We start from the raw sequence: 19533 nt of genomic DNA on the forward strand, positions 1-19533 counted from the left end.
TCTCACTAAAATTGATTTAGATTAAACTGATTTAGTTCAATTGATCTCAACTGAGCAAAAGAGGCTTACATTCAAGTATTCCAACTTGCCTAGGTGACAGACGAGAAACTAAGATGTCAGAATGTTGGTGAAAAATAGTATGCTTAGAGCGATTAACACATAAGAAATGCTTTCTAAATTTTCAGAATAAACAGCATCTTGGTAAGCAGACATAAGAAACCAATGGCACAATCCTATTAGGACCTATCTCAAGATCCTTAAGGCCTGAGTTGGTGGCGGGAAAGTTGCTCTTCTACTTGGTGGTCCGCAGACATCAGGGCAAACAGGGAGAGGATTGGGCCCTGGAAGAAACTGAAAGGAAAAACAAGGAACTTACACATCATCATGAATACGGTTTCTCCATTCGTCTTGCCGTAATTTTTCTCTGGCAGCCTGTAGTGAAATGCATGATGGTTCCAACAGCATGGATGGTCCCAAAGGTCTGTAGCGCTGTCGCAATACCTCGGCAGGTTCACGAAAAGGGCCCTGGCACAGATATAGGAGAAGATTCATGTTTTACACTGGACTTGCTCATCGCTGCTACCTTTTTAATTTGCAGCCTATTTTTGATGAAGAGGAACATAGGCATGTGGGAAGTGTAGAAAAACCTTTTTCTGTTACTGATTTTATTTTTCTTTATTTAGAAATATAAACTCATAGTGGTGTACAGTATTAAAACTACAATTCAATTAATGACTAATTAACCACATAGCTAAAACCAGGGATGGAAACTCGAGCCAGAGTCGCAAACACGTGTTTTTTGCTTCCTTGTATACACTTGAGTTATGTATGTCAGTGACTCAAGCACTGACATGGGTCTCGGTCCACTGACTCTGAAATGAGTCATGAATGTGAACAACTCGAGTCCGCAAGTCTGGGTGTGCTTCCTTACTTTTTTGCTGCCTTTTCAGCAGTGCCACTTCTGCTGAGGTAACGCTTCGCAGAGTACCTCTCAGATACAGATCAGCAAGGCAATGCCTTGGCAGAAGCAGCATGGCTGAAAGGGGAGCCCGTGTGTTAATTGGGTTGATTCAGCATGATAAATTGGGCTCCACGTATCTTGAAAATATGATCAAGGTTTGCATATTTTATCTTCTTTCATTTGAAGCTAATGAGTCCCTACAAGAGAACAAAGTGCTTATTTCAGGTCGTCATCTGCTTAATCTGCTCTTATTTCTGACCCTCAGCAGACACCATGAACGCTATTTGGCCCACTGTACGAAATGAGTTTGACACCCCTGAACTAGACCATAGATGTATAGCAAAAATGGTGCTATCTGGCATTGTGTGTGTGGTTTTTTTTAATAAAATATTTTATTTATTTATTACAGATACAGGTGAGGAAAATGGGTTAGACTTTGGGCAAGTACTACACAGGTAACACATAAGGATATGGCCCTAGATTACAACATGCATTATTTAAAAAAAACAAAAAACAATCAAATGACTGAAAAAACACAATAATCTTCAATACAAAAGCTATCATATTTGCCATTATAAAAATTTAAATTTATCTAAACACTCGATGTTTAACTAAAATTATCTATCCAATCATTAAAAGGCTTCCAATATTTTCTTACTCTACCTAAATCTCTCTCTTTCATTCTTTCTGTTAAAACTTCCCTTTCTGCTATTTCATAAATTTTGTCTATTAAATTTTCTCTAGTTGGCATGTCTGTAGATTTCCAATTTTGCACAAATGGTATTCTTGCTGCTGTAACAATATGTACAATAAGGTATTTTTTATATTGGTCTTTAATTTCTGATGTCACATTTAGAAGGAATATTTCTGGTTTGAATGGTAAGACACAATTCAATATCTCTTGCAAGAATTTATGTATCATTTTCCAGTATTTCTTTTCTTGTTCACAGGTCCACCACATATGATAAAAGGTTCCTTCAACCTCTTTACATTTCCAGCACTTATTTGATGACCCAGAATACATATTTGCTAATTTCTCTGGAGTTAAATACCATCTATAAAACATTTTATATAAATTCTCTTTAAAAGATACTGCTTTAGTTATCTTAATATTTATATTCCAAATTTGTTTCCAGTCATCCATCGATATATCCAAAAATTTTTTGCCCAGCAAACCATTGCTTCTTTAACTATTTCTTATTCTTATCTCCAGGATAAAATTGTACATTTTTTATGTATATATTTCCCCTTATCAATCAAAAATATTTTATCAAAACTTATATCTTCTTCATAAAAACCTATTTTTCTGACTTCTTGTAATCTTATTTGCAATTCATTCCACCCGTCCAATTTTATTCCTTTCTCTTCTACGTAACTCAAATTTACTTAAGATCTCTCTTTTAATATTCAACAGATTGTTATATGATTTATTTTGGTCTTTTTTAATCCAGTTCGGATTAGTTGCTATTTCAAGCGGTTTTATCCATTTGGGTAATTTAGAGTATATCTTGTATTTTATCTGTTCCCATATCCAAATTAAAGATCTTGTTAAAATGTGTTGTCTAAAATATCCATGCTGTTTGACTTTATCATAAAACAGGAATGCGTGCCAGCCTATTTGTAAATCATGTGCTTCTAAAATTAAAATTTTGGAATTTGGTATGAGTCCCCAATCTTTTATCCAGTTTAGGGCTGCCGCTTGATAATATAATTCCCAGTCTGGTAATCCAAATCCTGCTCTTTTTTCATCCTCTTAAAGTAATTTCTATCTTATTCTCGGTTTTTTTTTTTACCTTGGCAGATGATTTTTGTAGTAATTTTATTCATTACTTCAAAAAAAAGTTCTCTTCAAAATAACTGGAATAGTTTGGAATAAAAACATTAATTTTGGTAATGTTTTCATTTTCAATAGAGCTATTCTTCCCATTAGGGATAATTGCAATTTATTATATTTCTCCAAACCTTTTATTATTTCTTTCATTAATTTAATATAGTTGTCTTCCATTAATGTACTTGTCTTATTGGTAATTATTATTCCTAGATATTTTACTTTGCTTGTTATTTGTAGTCCAAATTCTTTTAATTGTTCTATAGCATTGTCTTTTATATTTTTAAGTATCATTTTGGTCTTCTGGTAATTTATTTTTAAACCTGCCACTTCCCCATATTCTTTTAAGTCTTCTATCAAAAATTCTATGGAGTTAAGTGGATCTTCCAAGATAAATACCAAATCATCTGCAAACGCTTGTAATTTGTATTCTTCACTTTTAATTTTAAGTGGTTTCATCCTGTTATCTTCTCTTATTACATTATTCAACATTTCTAAAAATAAACAACAGTGGTGAAAGTGGACAACCTTGTCTTACTCCTTGTTGAATGTTGATCTCTCTCGTCAATCCTCCATTTACTCTTAATCTTTGCTTTTTGATCTGAATATATTCCTTGTATCATCTTAATAAATTTTGGACCAAAATGTAATTCTTGAAGATAGTTAATCGTAAAGTCCCAATGTAAATTGTCAAAGGCTTTCTGGGCGTCTAAAAACACTAGGGCTAATTTCTTATCTGGATGTGCTTCAAAAAATTATAATAAGTTTATTATAGTTCTCATGTTGTTTTTCAATTGTCTTTTTGGCAAAAAACCAGTTTGATCTTCTTTAATTATTTGATTTAATATATTTTTTAATCTTGTGGCTAAAATTGAAGCAAAAATTTTATAATCTGTATTTAAAAGCAAAATAGGTCTATAGTTTTTAATTTCTTTTTCATCCGTGTCTGATTTATGTATCAAAGTAATTGTTCCTTCCTTCCATGAGATTTGTATTTCTCCAGTCTCCCATATATCATCAATCACTTTTTTGAATGGCAACAACAGTACTTCTTATAATATTCGGCTTGTAATCCATCAGGGCCTGGCATTTTTTGGAGTTTTTGCCTTTTGATCGCTTCTGTTATTTCATTTATAGTAATTGTATTTTCCAATAGATTCTTTTGTCAGCTGAAGTTTTAATGCTATTATTTTTCTTCAGACATTCTGTTTGTTTCTGGTGTTCTATATTTTTTCTCTCATATAATGCCTGATAAAATTGTTCAATAATTGTTTTCTTTATTTCTAATTCTGTTTTCTCTTTTCCAGTCAAATCTTTCAATGTCTTAATATAGCTTTTTTGTCTTTCTTTTTTCAGCTTATAAACTAACCATCTTCCTGGTTTGTTTGCATTTTCAAAAAAATTTTATTTTGCCATTTTCAATTTCTTCTCCATCTCCTGCGTTTGCATTATTTTAATTTCATGTTGTATCTTCTTAATCTTTTGTTGAATTCTTTGATTTGTAGGTTCTTTCTGTAATTCCATTTCACCTTTCTCATCTTTGTATAAGATCTTTAATTTTCTTTTCTTGTCCAATTCTTTATTTTGCTGCATTTCTTATTGCTATTCCTTGGAAAAATGCTTTACTCGTATCCCATATAATTTGTGTTTTAATTTCTGGATGAAAATTGGTCTTAAAAAAAATTCCATTTCTGTTTTTGCTTGATTCAAAAGTTTCTGATTGTTCAAATGAGTTGTATTTAACTTCCAACTATTTCTCCTTAATTTTTTATTTATTATTAATAAAATTGGATTATGATCTGCAAACATATTAGGTAAAATTTCAGTCTGAAATGTTCCATCTAAACCGGATATTGAGGCCCAGCACATATCAATTCTAGACCAAGAATTATGTGAATTTGAATAATATGTGAACTGTTTTTTCTCTGGGTATTGTGTTCTCCATGTGTCAATCAACTGTAATTCTTCTGCCATTTCCAAAAAGGGTCTGGATAAGGTTTCTCTTCTTATTACAGATCTTTTGTTAAATTTTCTGTCCTATTTAGCTTGAAAAACTGCATTAAAATCTCCAAATAAAAAAAGATCCCTGTCTTCTCCCACGATTAATTTCTCATATAATCTTCTATAAAACGTATCCTGATGTGTGTTTGGTGCATAAATATTGACAATTAATGCTTTCCTTGTTTCAACTTGAATCTCTACAATCAGAATTCTCCCATCTTCCGATTGCCACTTCAATTCAGGTTCCAATTTGGGGTTAACATATGTAGCTACCCCCCCTTTTCTTTTGGTGTGGGTCTGAGGCAAAAAATGAAGTTCCCATTTTTCTATTATTGAGAAATCTAACATCATTTTTTCTAATATGTGTTTCTTGAATACAGATTACATCTGCTTTGGTTTGGTATAATTGATGGAATATTCTTCTGCGCTTCTGAGGAGAATTCAGTCCATTAATATTTACAGAAAAAAATTTCACTTGTTGTTCAGCCATTTTCACTTAGAAATTTTTTTGCCTGTCCTGATATTTTCCTTGTTCTCTGTCTTGATTGTATTTTCCTTCTTCCTCCCACTGCTCCTTCTGCTTCTTCTTCTTCTTCTTGACTGTCTTCTATATCTTGATCCTCTCTTTTTTTTCTTTTCTCCATTCTGTTCTTTTTGAGTTTGATCTGAAGATTCTTCTTCTTCTTGAGAGGACGTACTCTCTTTTTCTGAGAGTTCCCTGTTTTGTTCTCCTAGGCTTTCTCCATATTTTGATAAAAATTGTTGAGCTTTCACCACTGAATTTATATTAAATCTTTTCTCTTTATAAACAAACAGAAGGCGTTCTGGAATTTGCCAGCAATATTTCACACTATTTCTTCTTAATATTGCAGCAAAATTTCTATAAGGTGTTCTTTTTTGTCAAACTTTCCAGGGAACTTCTCTCAAAACTCTCACTTGCTGTCCCTCCACTACTCTTTGTTTTTCCTCCAACCTTTTAAATATATTATCCCTCGAAGTTCTTTTCGTAAACTTTATCACTATCTCTTTTGGCTTATTATTCAATCTTGCATATCTAGAATTAACTCTGTATGCAGTATCTATTAACTCTTTAATCTGATCCTCCTCCAGTTCCAACTCCGTTGTCAACCATTCTTCTATTCGACTTCTGGTATTTTCTGAAGATTTTTCTTTAAGGTTCTGTATTCTGATAATAAATGCTTTTAAAAGGGGATTGGACAAGTTTCTGGAGGAAAAATCCATTACGGGTTACAAGCCATGATGTGCATGTACAACCTCCTGATTTTAGAAATGGGCTATGTCAGAATGCCAGATGCAAGGGAGGGCACCAGAATGAGGTCTCTTGTTATCTGGTGTGCTCCCTGGGGCATTTGGTGGGCCGCTGTGAGATACAGGAAGCTGGACTAGATGGGCCTATGGCCTGATCCAGTGGGGCTGTTCTTATGTTCTTATGTTTTTATGCTGCTTTTTCCATCTCCTGTCTCATTACAGAAGTCTCTAGTTCTTTGTTTTCCTTTTGCATTTGATCCATTCTCTTCCATACTTTTGTTTTCTTCGTATCTCTCTTTAAATTCTTGACATCCTGTTTATTTTTTGTAATCTGATCCTGAATACTTGTCAGGGAGTTTATTTGCTTTATTTGTTCAGAGAGTTTGCCTATCATTTCTAAAATCTTTCAACACTATCTGGCATTGTGAAAGTAACTTATATCACCTCTTACTTTTAGGTAGTATTCTGTCTGAATTCACCAGTAATATCATTTGCACTATAATTCAATTCACAGGCAGCAGCTTTGCTGAGTCGCTAATTACAGCTTGTTTTCCTTTCACCATTGTTATTCTAGTACTAAAGTAGTGAAACAATCTTAAAAAAAAAGTGGGGGGGGGGCAAAATTCCTAATCATGCCTCTTATTCTGAAGGATCTCTTTCTTTAAATAGGTTATCACTAACAAGTCACAGCTGGAGTTACTGCAAGAAATGAGTGAAGACTGCAGGGCTAATAAAAAGAAATGATTCACGCCTCATTTATGTTCACTTATGTTTTACATTAATAGAAACCAATAATAGGAACCAGTTACCATAAAAGTCATGGACCGTAAATAACACAAATGGCAAATAAGTATCATCTAGTACTTTTCACAGCTGGACAAGAGGCTTGCTATATTTGAAAGTTGTTAATGGATTTTTATTGGAACTTTACTTTTTAAAGGCATCACACCCCAATTCTCTGGCATCCAGAAAAAAGCTAAGGAAGCAAATAATCATAGTATTTTTGCTTTGTGTGCTATTTCCCCCACCCCTCCTTAATTCACTGTTAGAATGACTGCACCAAGAATACATTTATTTTTTCTGGAACCACTATAGGGCGTTTAAAGGAGCAAAATAATAATAATAATAAAATAAAAAGGGGTATTATGTTTCATAGGAATAATGAGAGCAACCAAGTAATTGACTCAAAATAATGCCAGTTATTTGCTTATGTTATCTAGTCTTTGAGAAAGGACATTTGCAATTAAGAACATAAAATGAGAAAAAGAATTAACCATGACCTTATTTAGGTGGTTGTAGACCTCAAAGCACATAATGGGGATGCATGTATACACCGGAAAAATACAAGACTGACATTGCTTTCCATTACAAAGTCCTCCATTTATTCTTGTTGTGTTGCATCTCTGCTATGAGTTTGTGTTATGGGCACAATCCCACCCACAGAAAATCATGCAGATCTCAAAGGGACATCAAGGTCACTGAGCTGTGTGCTAAACTGTACTCATTGCTACAATCCACCTCTCACAAATTCCAATGCGTATGATATGCTTTCTCCACATAAAAGGGACAATTCTATTTTAATTAGTAGTGGTGGGAGGGTGGCTGAATGTGGGCAGATGTGTGGGACAGAAGAGATGGGGTCTTTTTCCATGGTGATAAGTAGAATGGAATGGCAACTTACTATCCAAACACTGACACAGGGTGCACATAGAGAATGCACAACATATCCAATTAATGGGCTCAAATAACCACAAAGATGCTTCCCCCCCCTTTTCATAATTCCGAAAAAACGGCCTCTGCCCACATTCAATTCAGTTTGTGTGGGCAAACCTTTCCTGTACTGATTTCCAGTTGCATCAGCCTGAGTCAAGATGATTGTATTCATCCATCAGCATGCTCAGGATTAAACTCAAATTAGTTTTTTGGTACACCACTACAAACAATTCAAAAACATTTTGAAAATTAACAAAGGCATGTTGACAGGTGATTTGGGCTGAATGCTGGGCAGACTGAAAGATGAACAAAGGAAGCTGCCTTATACCAAGATCAGACCATGGGCAGCCCAATCTGGAGCTGCCCGGTGCTTGAGGCTGCAGCGGTGCCAAAAATGGCTGCTGCCGCATCCTGCACACTCTAAGCAGTTGCCAACAACTCCTTGGGAGAAGGGGTTTTTGTCCCCTTCCCCCAGGTAAAGCGGGTAATCCTGCAATGGGGCTACTTGATTCGATGGTGACCCAAATGTCACCGGTCCCCCCTCCCTCCTGCCCAGCTCCCTCCCCTCGGAACACCTCCTCTCCACCCTCCCTCTGCCTCCCACTGCCCCAGAACACTTCATCCATAAGAACATAAGAACAGCCCCACTGGATCAGGCCATAGGCCCATCTAGTCCAGCTTCCTGTATCTCACAGCGGCCCACCAAATGCCCCAGGGAGCACACCAGATAACAAGAGACCTCATCCTGGTGCCCTCCCTTGCATCTGGCATTCTGACATAACCCATTTCTAAAATCAGGAGGTTGCGCATACACATCATGGCTTGTACCCCGTAATGGATTTTTCCTCCAGAAACTTGTCCAATCCCTTTTTAAAGGCGTCTAAGCTAGACGCCATCACCACATCCTGTGGCAAGGAGTTCCACAGACCGACCACACGCTGAGTAAAGAAATATTTTCTTTTGTCTGTCCTAACCCGCCCAACACTCAATTTTAGTGGATGTCCCCTGGTTCTGGTATTATGTGAGAGTGTAAAGAGCATCTCCCTATCCACTCTGTCCATCCCCTGCATAATTTTGTATGTCTCAATCATGTCCCCCCTCAGGCGTCTCTTTTCTAGGCTGAAGAGGCCCAAGTGCCGTAGCCTTTCCTCATAAGGAAGGTGCCCCAGCCCCGTAATCAACTTAGTCGCTCTCTTTTGCACCTTTTCCATTTCCACTATGTCTTTTTTGAGATGCGGCGACCAGAACTGGACACAATACTCCAGGTGTGGCCTTACCATCGATTTGTACAACGGCATTATAATACTAGCCGTTTTGTTCTCAATACCCTTCCTAATGATCCCAAGCATAGAATTGGCCTTCTTCACTGCCGCCGCACATTGGGTCGACACTTTCATTGACCTGTCCACCACCACCCCAAGATCTCTCTCCTGATCTGTCACAGACAGCTCAGAACCCATCAGCCTATATCTAAAGTTTTGATTTTTTGCCCCAATGTGCATGACTTTACACTTACTGACATTGAAGCGCATCTGCCATTTTGCTGCCCATTCTGCCAGTCTGGAGAGATCCTTCTGGAGCTCCTCACAATCACTTCTCCCTGCCCCACATGCCTCCACCTACCTCTCTGCTGCTTGGCGGTCTGCGAGACTGCTGAGCAGCGGAGCTCCAGCGCTTGCCCGGCATTAGCCAGCGCCAGGCAGCACTGAGCTAGCACCGGTGGAGCACCGGTGCTAGGGCCCGTAAATGTGCCTTACAGCACGTTTGTAACAGTGCTTGCCAGCGGCAAGCCAGCGTGCAAAGCTTAGGTTTCGGCCCTTAGTGATCTCACTCAGTACTGTTGTCTATGGTTGACAGGCAATGGCTCTTCAAGGCCTCAGTTTCTTCCAAGTCTTTCCCAACCCTACCTGTGACCTTTTGAACTAGGGCAACTCCAGTGTATACCAAAGGTCTCCTGCATGTGTGTCTGGACAATTGCATTCTAGTCAAATGCATCTTGCTCACTGGTGTCCCTGGATATTTGCATCTGGTTTTTTTGTTTTTGTTTTGGCGTCCCAGGCCAATTCCAATATAAATGGGCAACAAACAAACAACAACTAGGCAACAAACCCCATAGATCCTAAGCCTCTTATCACAGCTCTAATCCTAATCTTACTTTTGCATTTTAAAAATAAAAACGTACATCTAATACAGCCATTTTCAACCACTGTGCCGTGGCACACTGGTGTGCCATGAATGGTTCCCACGTGTGCTGCGGGAATTTGGGAGAAGGTAATTTATCAATAGGTCCATTGGGGGATGTGAGCCCCTATTGACAGCACAGTGTGCCTTTTCAATTGTCAAAAAGCTGATGGTGTGCCTTGACCATTTTAGTGCCTTGCCAGTGTGCCACAAGATGAAAAAGATTGAAAATCACTGATCTAATATAAATACATATATATTGGGACACAAACGTCCAGGACACAAAAAGAACAGATGCAAATGTACAATATTAGGACACATTTCTCCAGGACACATTTCTCCAGGATACAATTGTACTGCCACTATCTGACTCACACTAAATTATGTATAATGCACCAGAACACATATGGATGTTTTGTTCACTAGCACAACACACGATGCACAATGTTGCAGGGGTTCAACACTGCGCCTGCCTTTTTGTCTTGCACAGTCTCATATGAGAAAAAGGAGGAAAATAATAAGGCAACCTGCTCTTATTTAATGACCTTTAATGAAGAGAAGACTAATTTCAGTCTCATCTTTGCTTCCATCAGTTTGTAATTCTTGTTAATTTAGTAATAAAAGTCATAGATCTTACAAAACTTATATATCAACTCTATGAATACTTTCCTTTTATATACCTCACAGACGCAACACTTCCTGCAAAATATTGAATGTGAATTTTCCAAAGAAAGAACCAATGGATAGCTAAACGTTTCTTCACTCAAAATTGGACACAAACATGTTCCCATTTTAACACTCTCCTTGAGAGCCAAGCACATATTTTTGGTATCTAAACACTCACATGGGGCCTCAAGTGTAAAGCACTGAAGTTTAATGTCAAAGACTGCTGTCACCGAGAACTAAGCCACAACAATGGCAAGTAATTATAAATCCCTCATTGTCACACCACCAGGCCACTTTTGGAACAGTGCATTGTGATGGATTTTTATTTCCAGCTGTTTCATCAGCTCAGACCAATGTCCTTTCCCAGACATACACCCCTAAATTGTGTTGTCCAGGGATTTAGCCGTGTGACTCCCATTAACATCAATAAGAGTCGCGCAGTTAAATCCACGCACTATACTTTGAAAATTTACTCCACAGTGTACATCCCAGGGCACTGAAAGGATTAAAGTATTATACAGTAAATTCCCTCTTCAAGTCGCAGGAAATAAACAAGAGTCTTCTGCTTTGTTCTGAAAGGCTTTGTTCTGTGTAACTTTCTTTGTCTGTGTCGAAGCTAAAAAACAAACCCCCAAACCTACAAAACAGTCTAACCAAGAGAAACTTATCAGATCAACACAATGTATAATAAATTGTGCTCTTGCAATCACTGTAATCAGCATATTCCATCTCAGTCACGCAGTTAAGGAGTAGCTTAATTGATTTTAAGGGGCCACCAAGGATTATAAGCAGATTTTAGTCAGTTCAAGTTTCAGCCTGAAGAAGTTATAGAAATACTGGCATTTCTTTTCTTTCTGGATTTTAAAACAGTCATAGATTCCCTAACAAAATTTAGTCCTGGCAAAAAGAATTCCTTTAGGCTTGAGGAATGTGCATTGCCTGTTGATTCTTCTACACCTTCTTCTTCCATTTAGTTCATGGGAATTATTATAAAGATTCTTAAATGAGAAGCAGATGAAGTCTTTAGTAAATATTGGGTGGGCAATAAGTATAGGGCGCATCCGTATCCACACTTATCCATGGATTGGGACTGTGGGGCACCCTCCAGAGGCCGGCAGAGGCCGCAGACATCCATCCACAGCCTTAAGGTAAAAAAAGTGACTTCCAGTTTCTCCATGAAAGCTTAGAATGCCATCATTTCCCAAGTGTGCACCAGAGCCACTGGAAGGAGTGCAATCTAGCAGACAAAGTTAAGCATACTTTTAAGTCTCATTGAGATTAAGCAAGTCTCAGTGATAATGAAGTTAATCTCATTGAGGTTAGGCATGTCTGTGCTTCTGGCCCAGAGCTATGTTACAGTAGAGTTTAGTTGTTACATTTTCATTGTGACTGATTAAACCAGATCTTATTTTTAAAACATTCTTGAATAAAAAGCAATTACATTGAAAACAGCGTATGGCTCATATTTTATATAACCATTTACATCATATTAACTGTTTCTCATAAAGAAAATATTTCAGTTACCAGGATTGTAATCAGGGGGTCTACATGTACTAAATGCTCTATTGCTCAAAGTGATGTGCTGTGAACCATGTAGGAGCAAAAAAATGTAGGAGCCATTTTCCCTTAAGGGGATTGACCCAGGAATGCGTGCCCTGGCTAGCACCACAGCAAGATTGGCGCTGCAGGCACCTAGAGGCTTGTCTCAAACCTGGGGCGGGGGGAGGTAAGCAAGTCTCAAAGAGGGTCGGTCCTGCAGCCCCCTCTGTGGGTCTCACCCAAGCTTTGTTTTGTTCTTATCTGCAGGTCGGAGCAATTTCTGGTTTACCCCAAGCGTCCCTCGGTAATCCGGAAGTCGCTCCGACCTGCACATCCCAGACCCTCACTGAGGCTTGCTGACCCCCCCCCCCAGTTAGGGAGACAAGCCTATGGGTGCCTGTGGCACAGTGATTGCTGAGGTGCTGCCAGGGTGCATCCCTCCTCCCAGTCCCTATCCCCATAAGAACTTGCAAGCAGTTCTTGGACTCTCAGTGAGTTTGAGAACCACTGCTCTGTTGTGTTTTGCCAATACTCAAATATGGTTATCAAAGGAGTTACCAATACACATTACCTGAGGTTTTTGTCTTCCAATGGGAGGAAGGGGTGGTGGTCCTGGTTGGAAGCCAAAGGAATCTGAACAAGGAAGCCAGTGAGAAACCAATGAATCTGTCTTGCTTTGCTTTGCTTTGAGTCTCAAAGGTTTAACTTTTCTTAATTCCAATTCCATCGGATCAGGACATTGTCTGTACGGTGAGTTGTATACACCTGCAATCTAAAAGATAAGACACTATTTTGTTAATTGTATTTTTGGATGGTAGAACTTTGTAAAAATTATTACAGCTTTAAAAAATATTACTGACACAGTTGAAAGAGATAAATGTAAAACACATCACGTTTACATTATACCTCACCAGTCAGAGTTTCTTTTAAAACGGTCTAGACTTTTTCACTTTGGGAGGTCTGCTATACACTGGGGTCTGCTCATAAGAACATAAGAACAGCCCCACTGGATCAGGCCATAGGCCCATCTAGTCCAGCTTCCTGTATCTCACAGCAGCCCACCAAATGCCCCAGGGAGCACACCAGATAACAAGAGACCTCATCCTGGTGCCCTCCCTTGCATCTGGCATTCTGACATAACCCATTTCTAAAATCAGGAGGTTGCGCATACACATCATGGCTTGTACCCCGTAATGGATTTTTCCTCCAGAAACTTGTCCAATCCCCTTTTAAAGGCGTCCAGGCTAGACGCCATCACCACATCCTGTAGCAAGGAGTTCCACAGACCAACCACATGCTGAGTAAAGAAATATTTTCTTTTGTCTGTTCTAACTCTCCCAACACTCAATTTTAGTGGATGTCCCCTGGTTCTGGTGTTATGTGAGAGTGTAAAGAGCATCTCCCTATCCACTCTGTCCATCCCCTGCATAATTTTGTATGTCTCAATCATGTCCCCCCTCAGGCGTCTCTTTTCTAGGCTGAAGAGGCCCAAACGCCGTAGCCTTTCCTCATAAGGAAGGTGCCCCAGCCCCGTAATCAACTTAGTCGCTCTCTTTTGCACCTTTTCCATCTCCACTATGTCTTTTTTGAGATGCGGCGACCACAACTGGACACAATATTCCAGGTGTGGCCTTACCATAGATTTGTACAACGGCATTATAATATTAGCCTCAGGAGCTCAGGAGCTCCTGGGATCTGTTCAGGACCTCCTACTCAGGAGCTCCAGCATCCGCCATAGATCAACTGAAAACTGGAAGTGGATTCTGATCAGAGATAAGCACTGTTTAGAGCAGCGGGGAGGCCCGCAGAGGGGACTGTAAGCCCCCTGCACCCAGCTGAAGGATAGTGCTGCCCTCCCCAGGCAAGTGAAAAAGCCCCTTGGTCACTACAGCAATGTCACTGCCATCCTTGAAGGGCCACTCCCCTTAAGGGGGAATGCCCAGCTTCTGGTTTCTCTGCTGCAGTGTTTCTCAAACTGTGGGTTGGGACCCAATAGATAGGTTGCGAGCTAATTTCAGGTGAGTTCCCATTCATTTCAATATTTTTTAAATATATTAGACTTGATCCTTCCATTGTATGTGACTGCATTTGGTGAAATGTTACAGACATGTACTTTTAACAGGCTACTATGTATAATCTTTTAACAATGATATCAATGGGATTTACTCCTGGGTAATTGTGGGTATGATTGCAGCCTAGAATTGTTCAAAATTTTCCTGCTTGATGATGTCACTCCCGGTCATGACATCACTTCCAGTGGGTTCTGACAGATTCTCATTCTAAAAAGTGAGTCCCGGTGTTAAATGTGTGAGAACCACTGCTTTGGTGGGTCGCGACCACCAGTTTGGGAACCACTGTTCTGGGGTGTATAAGCATTTTGTGCGGAGCTCTTTGCTCGGTACTCTTTGGAGTTCATCCAGAACATACTCTCCCATAGCTGTGCACTGAAGAAGGGAATTAGAAGTGCTGTTAAGCCTTCTCTCAGGGATGCTTGCCTACTAACTTTACTAAATTTCGCATCAAAGAATACATCAAAACTTGCCACAGTATTTATCTTCTGTTTCAAGGGGAATCCTTGATTTAGTTCCTGCAAAACAGATGACCAGCAACTGTCATGCTGTTGGTCAATGTAGTCAACATTGGGTTAGACCAGCCAATGGTCTCATACAATATGGAGGCAACACACGTTTCTATGTAACTGGCAACACAAAACAATCTATTGTAACAGTGCATGTCCTATTTTTGAACAATTGCCCGGAACCACCAATACACCTCTATTACTGAATACAGTTCCAAAAACTATATGCATTGCATCCCTTTGGCATACATAGTTGTCAATCTAGCAGCAAATACACATGCAGAAACCTGTTTCTATGCAGTTTGTGATATGACACTACATGTGCACATAGAAGACTGCTTTTGTCACCTCACTAGATCAGGAAAACTCATGTTATCAAATTGGCACTTGCACGCACACACACACAAACAGAGAACAATTTACACTTTATTTGAAAGATAACAGAAATTGTAGACCAATAATTTGGCATATGCAAGTCACATTTGCGTGAATAACTTCAGATTTGCTTTTAACCTCTTCTCAATTGCTGAGAATTCCTAAATCACAGAAATGAAGGAAGGCATTAGATCTGAGCCGAAGCAGATATAAAGATGTGTAGAGATGTGCAGAACAAATGTTTGTATAGTTGCCTCTGCAGCTGAGTTTTGGTTCCCAGTGAAACTCAGAAAGAAAGTCAGTCTCCTTATAATGTATTAACCCTCTGGGAGAAAGAGGACAGAGTGCTCCCCAATTAGCTCTAATGCATCGTTCATTACTATATCCCACAGGAAAATTCCTGTTCTTAATGTCAAAAAGTTAAGTAAGGCTTTTATATTGTAAGGCAAATGCACAAGAACTCTTTAGTTTTTCTTTTAGAGAAGGTACTCCAAACATGTAATAATTATGATTTTCCTTTTCTGCAGCCTTTTCAACTCCACAATATCCTTTCTGAGATGGCAGAGGAAGGGATATTGTATATAGCAACATCCTCAAACAGTGGTTCTCAAACTGTGGGTCGGGACCCACTTGGCGGGTTGCGATCCGATATCTGGTGGGTCGCGAGAAGCTGGTGGCAGCCATCTTGGAAGATGGCAAAAGACCTAGGTGGCGCCATTTTGGAAGTGGGCAAAGCCTGGACGTCGCCATTTTAAACTTCCTGGCATTGAGATGTAACTAAGAACGGCTTTCACATGTGCAAAGAAAGCAGCATGCCACTTTTCCCCAGAAAGCATGCTGCTGCTTTCCAGCTGGACCTCCGTCTGTACTTGGAGGCTTCCCTCAGGGGGCCAACTGCAGCCAGCCAGGCTTCTCCCCACCAACCTTTGTCAGCTTGGCTGCCTTGATGGGATGAGCTGCCTTGGGGTTGCAAGACAGAGCAGCTCCCCCCTCCCTGCAGCTGCACTGGGCTGGAGAGTGTAGGCAGAGACCAGAACATAGGGCTTGGGTGAGTAGAGGCAGACCCACGTGATCTCCCCTCTTGTGAGCCTGCCTTGAAAATAGCATCACCGCCACCACCACCGCATTGCCGTTCTCGTCCTCTGCATCACGACCTCTCTCCCTCTCTGAAATCGCCTGGAAGCCACGATCCTTTCCTGCCCTGGCTTGCACGTCCTCTCTTTATATCTTTGCTGGGGTGAGGGGGGGATCCCTGGTTTCCTGGCTGCCAAGAGAGTAGCCAAAAGGTGGGGGGCAAGCCTGGCATGTGGGGGGGGGAAGCACCCAGGGAGAGTGCTGCTCCCCCAGCTGCTTCTCTGATGTGAACCCTTCCCCTTTTCTTACTTCTCTTTCAGGCTGCAATTCTGTCTACTCTTACCTGGGAGTAAGCCCCATTGCCAATAATGGGAGTCAATTCTGAGTAGATGTGCTTAGGCTTGGGGGAGATGAGGGGAAGCGTTCCTGCTGATCTTCCTTCTGAGGGGGATACTACTGTTTTTATTGCCTTTATTTACAAAAGCTAAAGCTACTTCTTGTATTGAGGTGCATGAGCAGGCTGCACTTGCTCCTGGCTAATGCTGAGTACAGTATCAATAGCCACATCAATGTTTGTTAGTTTCAAGTGCAATACAAGAAGTAGCTTGAGATTTTGTAAATAAAGACAGAAATAAAAACAGTAGTAAATAAATACACAATATTTTGTTCCAGATTTGTTTTATTTTTTACATGATAGCAATGGCAGTGAGGGCAGGGAGAATTGGAAGAAGCTTCTGAGCTGGAATACTGTCTCTTGTCATTTACAGTTTGAGTTCTAGGCAAGAACTTCCTGCTCGATGACATCACTTCCGGCTCTGACATCAGTGATGTTACTTCCTGTTTGATGATGTCATTTCTGGCTATGACATCACTTCCAGGTTGCTGAGATCACTTCCAAGCACTCACGTGGATGGCAAAAAATGCACTATAGCAAATCAATTTAAAAAACAAAGTTTCTTTGCTCTGGTGATTTAAAAACAGCCTTGCTGACCTTTTTGATGTAAGATAAGAGTCATTAAGAAGACAATCATCAATCAGTCCTCCTCCAAGGCTTAGAAAGGTGCTTCACTCAGCCCCTTCCTTCACCAATGCAAAGTGACCAGGTTTCTTTCATGCGTTCAGGGGGATGGGAGGGGTCGCCTGGAGAGAGAAGGATTGATGGATTGTCAGCCAGCCGCCCTCTCTCTATCTCTCTCATTAGCGAGGCTATTGTTAAAGGACTGTTCAGTTTTTTAAACTGATTTTAAAGGGATGCATTTTCCCCCTTCTCTAGGGATCAGCACATTCCTTCTCATTTGCAGTGGCCATTCATGTTGAGTCAATCCATGTAGAAAAAATCCGTGTATAAAAAGGCTGGACCTGTATTGGCAGTTTTATTTTCAGTCCTTCCTATTAATCCCTAGCATGAAATTTGCCTTTTCATCACCACCTCATTTTGATTAGCTGTTTTAATGGAACTCTCCAACATGACTCAGAGATTTCTTTCCTTATAGTCATCCACCAATTCAGAACTGGAAGTATTTTGCCCCATTCTTGCTCCTCCCATCATATGGATAGGGAATGACATTTTTTGGGTGCTGAGGCACAAGGAGACCCAGAGGCTCATTTGTTGCTAATAGGGGATTTATTTTGTGATTAAATTTACAGATAGTAGAAGAGTGGTGAGGACAGACCTCTGCTTTAGCAGGGTGCTTTGCCTCACTGGAGTTCTGTTGATGCAGTGGGTTAGGGATCTACCTCTGTTCAGACTCACATTAAGGCTCTTCATAGGCACCTGGTCCAGGTTCCCAGGATGGTTTGGCTGGGGATGTGTAAGCCCACCCCATGGTGGAAATATCTAGGTGAGTGCTCATTATGGGAGTAGTGGTGAGCAGATTATCTGCCAGCCCCTTTGGAGGAAAGCTTTGGCATGTTCTGTTCACCCACCTGCCTGCCTGTCTCTGCAGTCTCCTCCAGCCTTCTCTCTCTCTCTCAGCCCTTTCTCTCTCCCTCCCTCCATTTTTCCACATCTCTTCCTTACCATATCCTACTTTTAGCACCTCCACCAGACTCCTCTGTTCCTCCCTATGTCTCCCCTAGCAGTACATTAATCCAGTTCAGACTTCAGCCCCATCTTCTTCCTCCATCCTTTCATCTCTGTCCAATTACCCCTCTCTCCTCATTTCATCCTCCTTTCCTTTCTTCTTCTTCTTCCTGCAGCTTTCCTTAGTCCATTTAAACCTCCCTGCACCCTGTCTATACCTCAATTAGTGAAACCACAGCCAGCCGTGTCACCAGCTGGATCTTGTGAGGCTTCATTGCCTGGCAATAATATCATCACTAGGTGAAGAAAGCAGAAGCCCTGTCCAGCAGCTGTTCCTCACAGCTTCCCCTTAATCCACAGCCCATAAGAACCATCAGTGTATATGTGAATTTAAGAACTACTGCATCACATTTACTTGCATTGAATCTCATTTCCCATTTTGTTGCCTATTTACCCAGTTTGGAGATTTACTTTTGGAGATATTTGCAGTACGCTTGGGTTTCCATCATCTTGAATAATTTGGTGTCCTCCACAATCTCGGCTATATCACTGATCACCCCTGACTCCAGATCATTTATGAATAAATAGTCCCAGTTCAAAATCCCATAAGAACCCCAGTGCTTATTTATCTACTTCTTTTTATTAAAAAAAAATTACCCTGTCCCCAGTTTTACCAAGTTTCATCCTGCCCCAGATGAAGGTCCTGAAACATTTATACCCTCATTTCTACAGGAAGAATAATCTTGAACTGGATATTCTACAGCTTCTCTCCTTCACCTGTAAAAAGTTTACTAAATAGTTATTTACTGCTTATTATATTATGCTGTTACACTCAGAAAGTCAGGACTTGGATTAGAAATGAATTCAGACATTTTTAAAGCAAGAAGAATAAAGGGAAGAGAAAGACGAATGCCATGAAATAACAGGTGTTATAGTTTCCTTCAAAACCGAATCACTGTGTTAATTTGTACTTACTATATACCTTTACATCTCCTACATAACTACAGCTATGTGTTTGCCTGTAGTGGCAGTATGATGGCTTTGCCATTTGGAGTATAGTCCAACCAAGAATTTGCATTTATTTTAATTGGAAATTTAAGGACTTGCTTAAAATTCTCCCACTGGAACTAACAAGAATGAAAAGTACTCAATGTTGGCTGCTTGATTTGAATTATAGTAATATAGCAGTCAAAAAATGCCCCATCCTAACTATTTATGCCCTGAAATATATAGCTCTATCTGAATGTAGCAGGAGTTCACACAACATTTCTATTTATAAGATTTCCTTTGGTGTTAGCCTATGCTAGTAATGCATAATCAGCTTT

The 19533-nt window shown here is 39.9% G+C and overlaps 1 protein-coding gene across 2 annotated transcripts in view; it reads right to left on the minus strand.

Moving 5' to 3' along the window:
• Positions 1-19533, minus strand: part of SPATA17 (spermatogenesis associated 17) — a 115294-nt gene that overhangs the window by 40088 nt on the left and 55673 nt on the right. For both annotated transcript variants that reach the window (XM_066611708.1, XM_066611707.1), the window contains 2 exons: positions 12730-12930; positions 377-525 (listed from right to left, as the gene is read on the minus strand). In XM_066611708.1, the coding sequence (XP_066467805.1) occupies positions 377-525; positions 12730-12930 (350 nt within the window). The remainder of the gene's footprint in view (positions 1-376; positions 526-12729; positions 12931-19533) is intronic.

The sequence above is a fragment of the Tiliqua scincoides genome, chromosome 1, assembly GCF_035046505.1.
Source record: "Tiliqua scincoides isolate rTilSci1 chromosome 1, rTilSci1.hap2, whole genome shotgun sequence".
Taxonomy (NCBI): Eukaryota; Metazoa; Chordata; class Lepidosauria; order Squamata; family Scincidae; genus Tiliqua; species Tiliqua scincoides.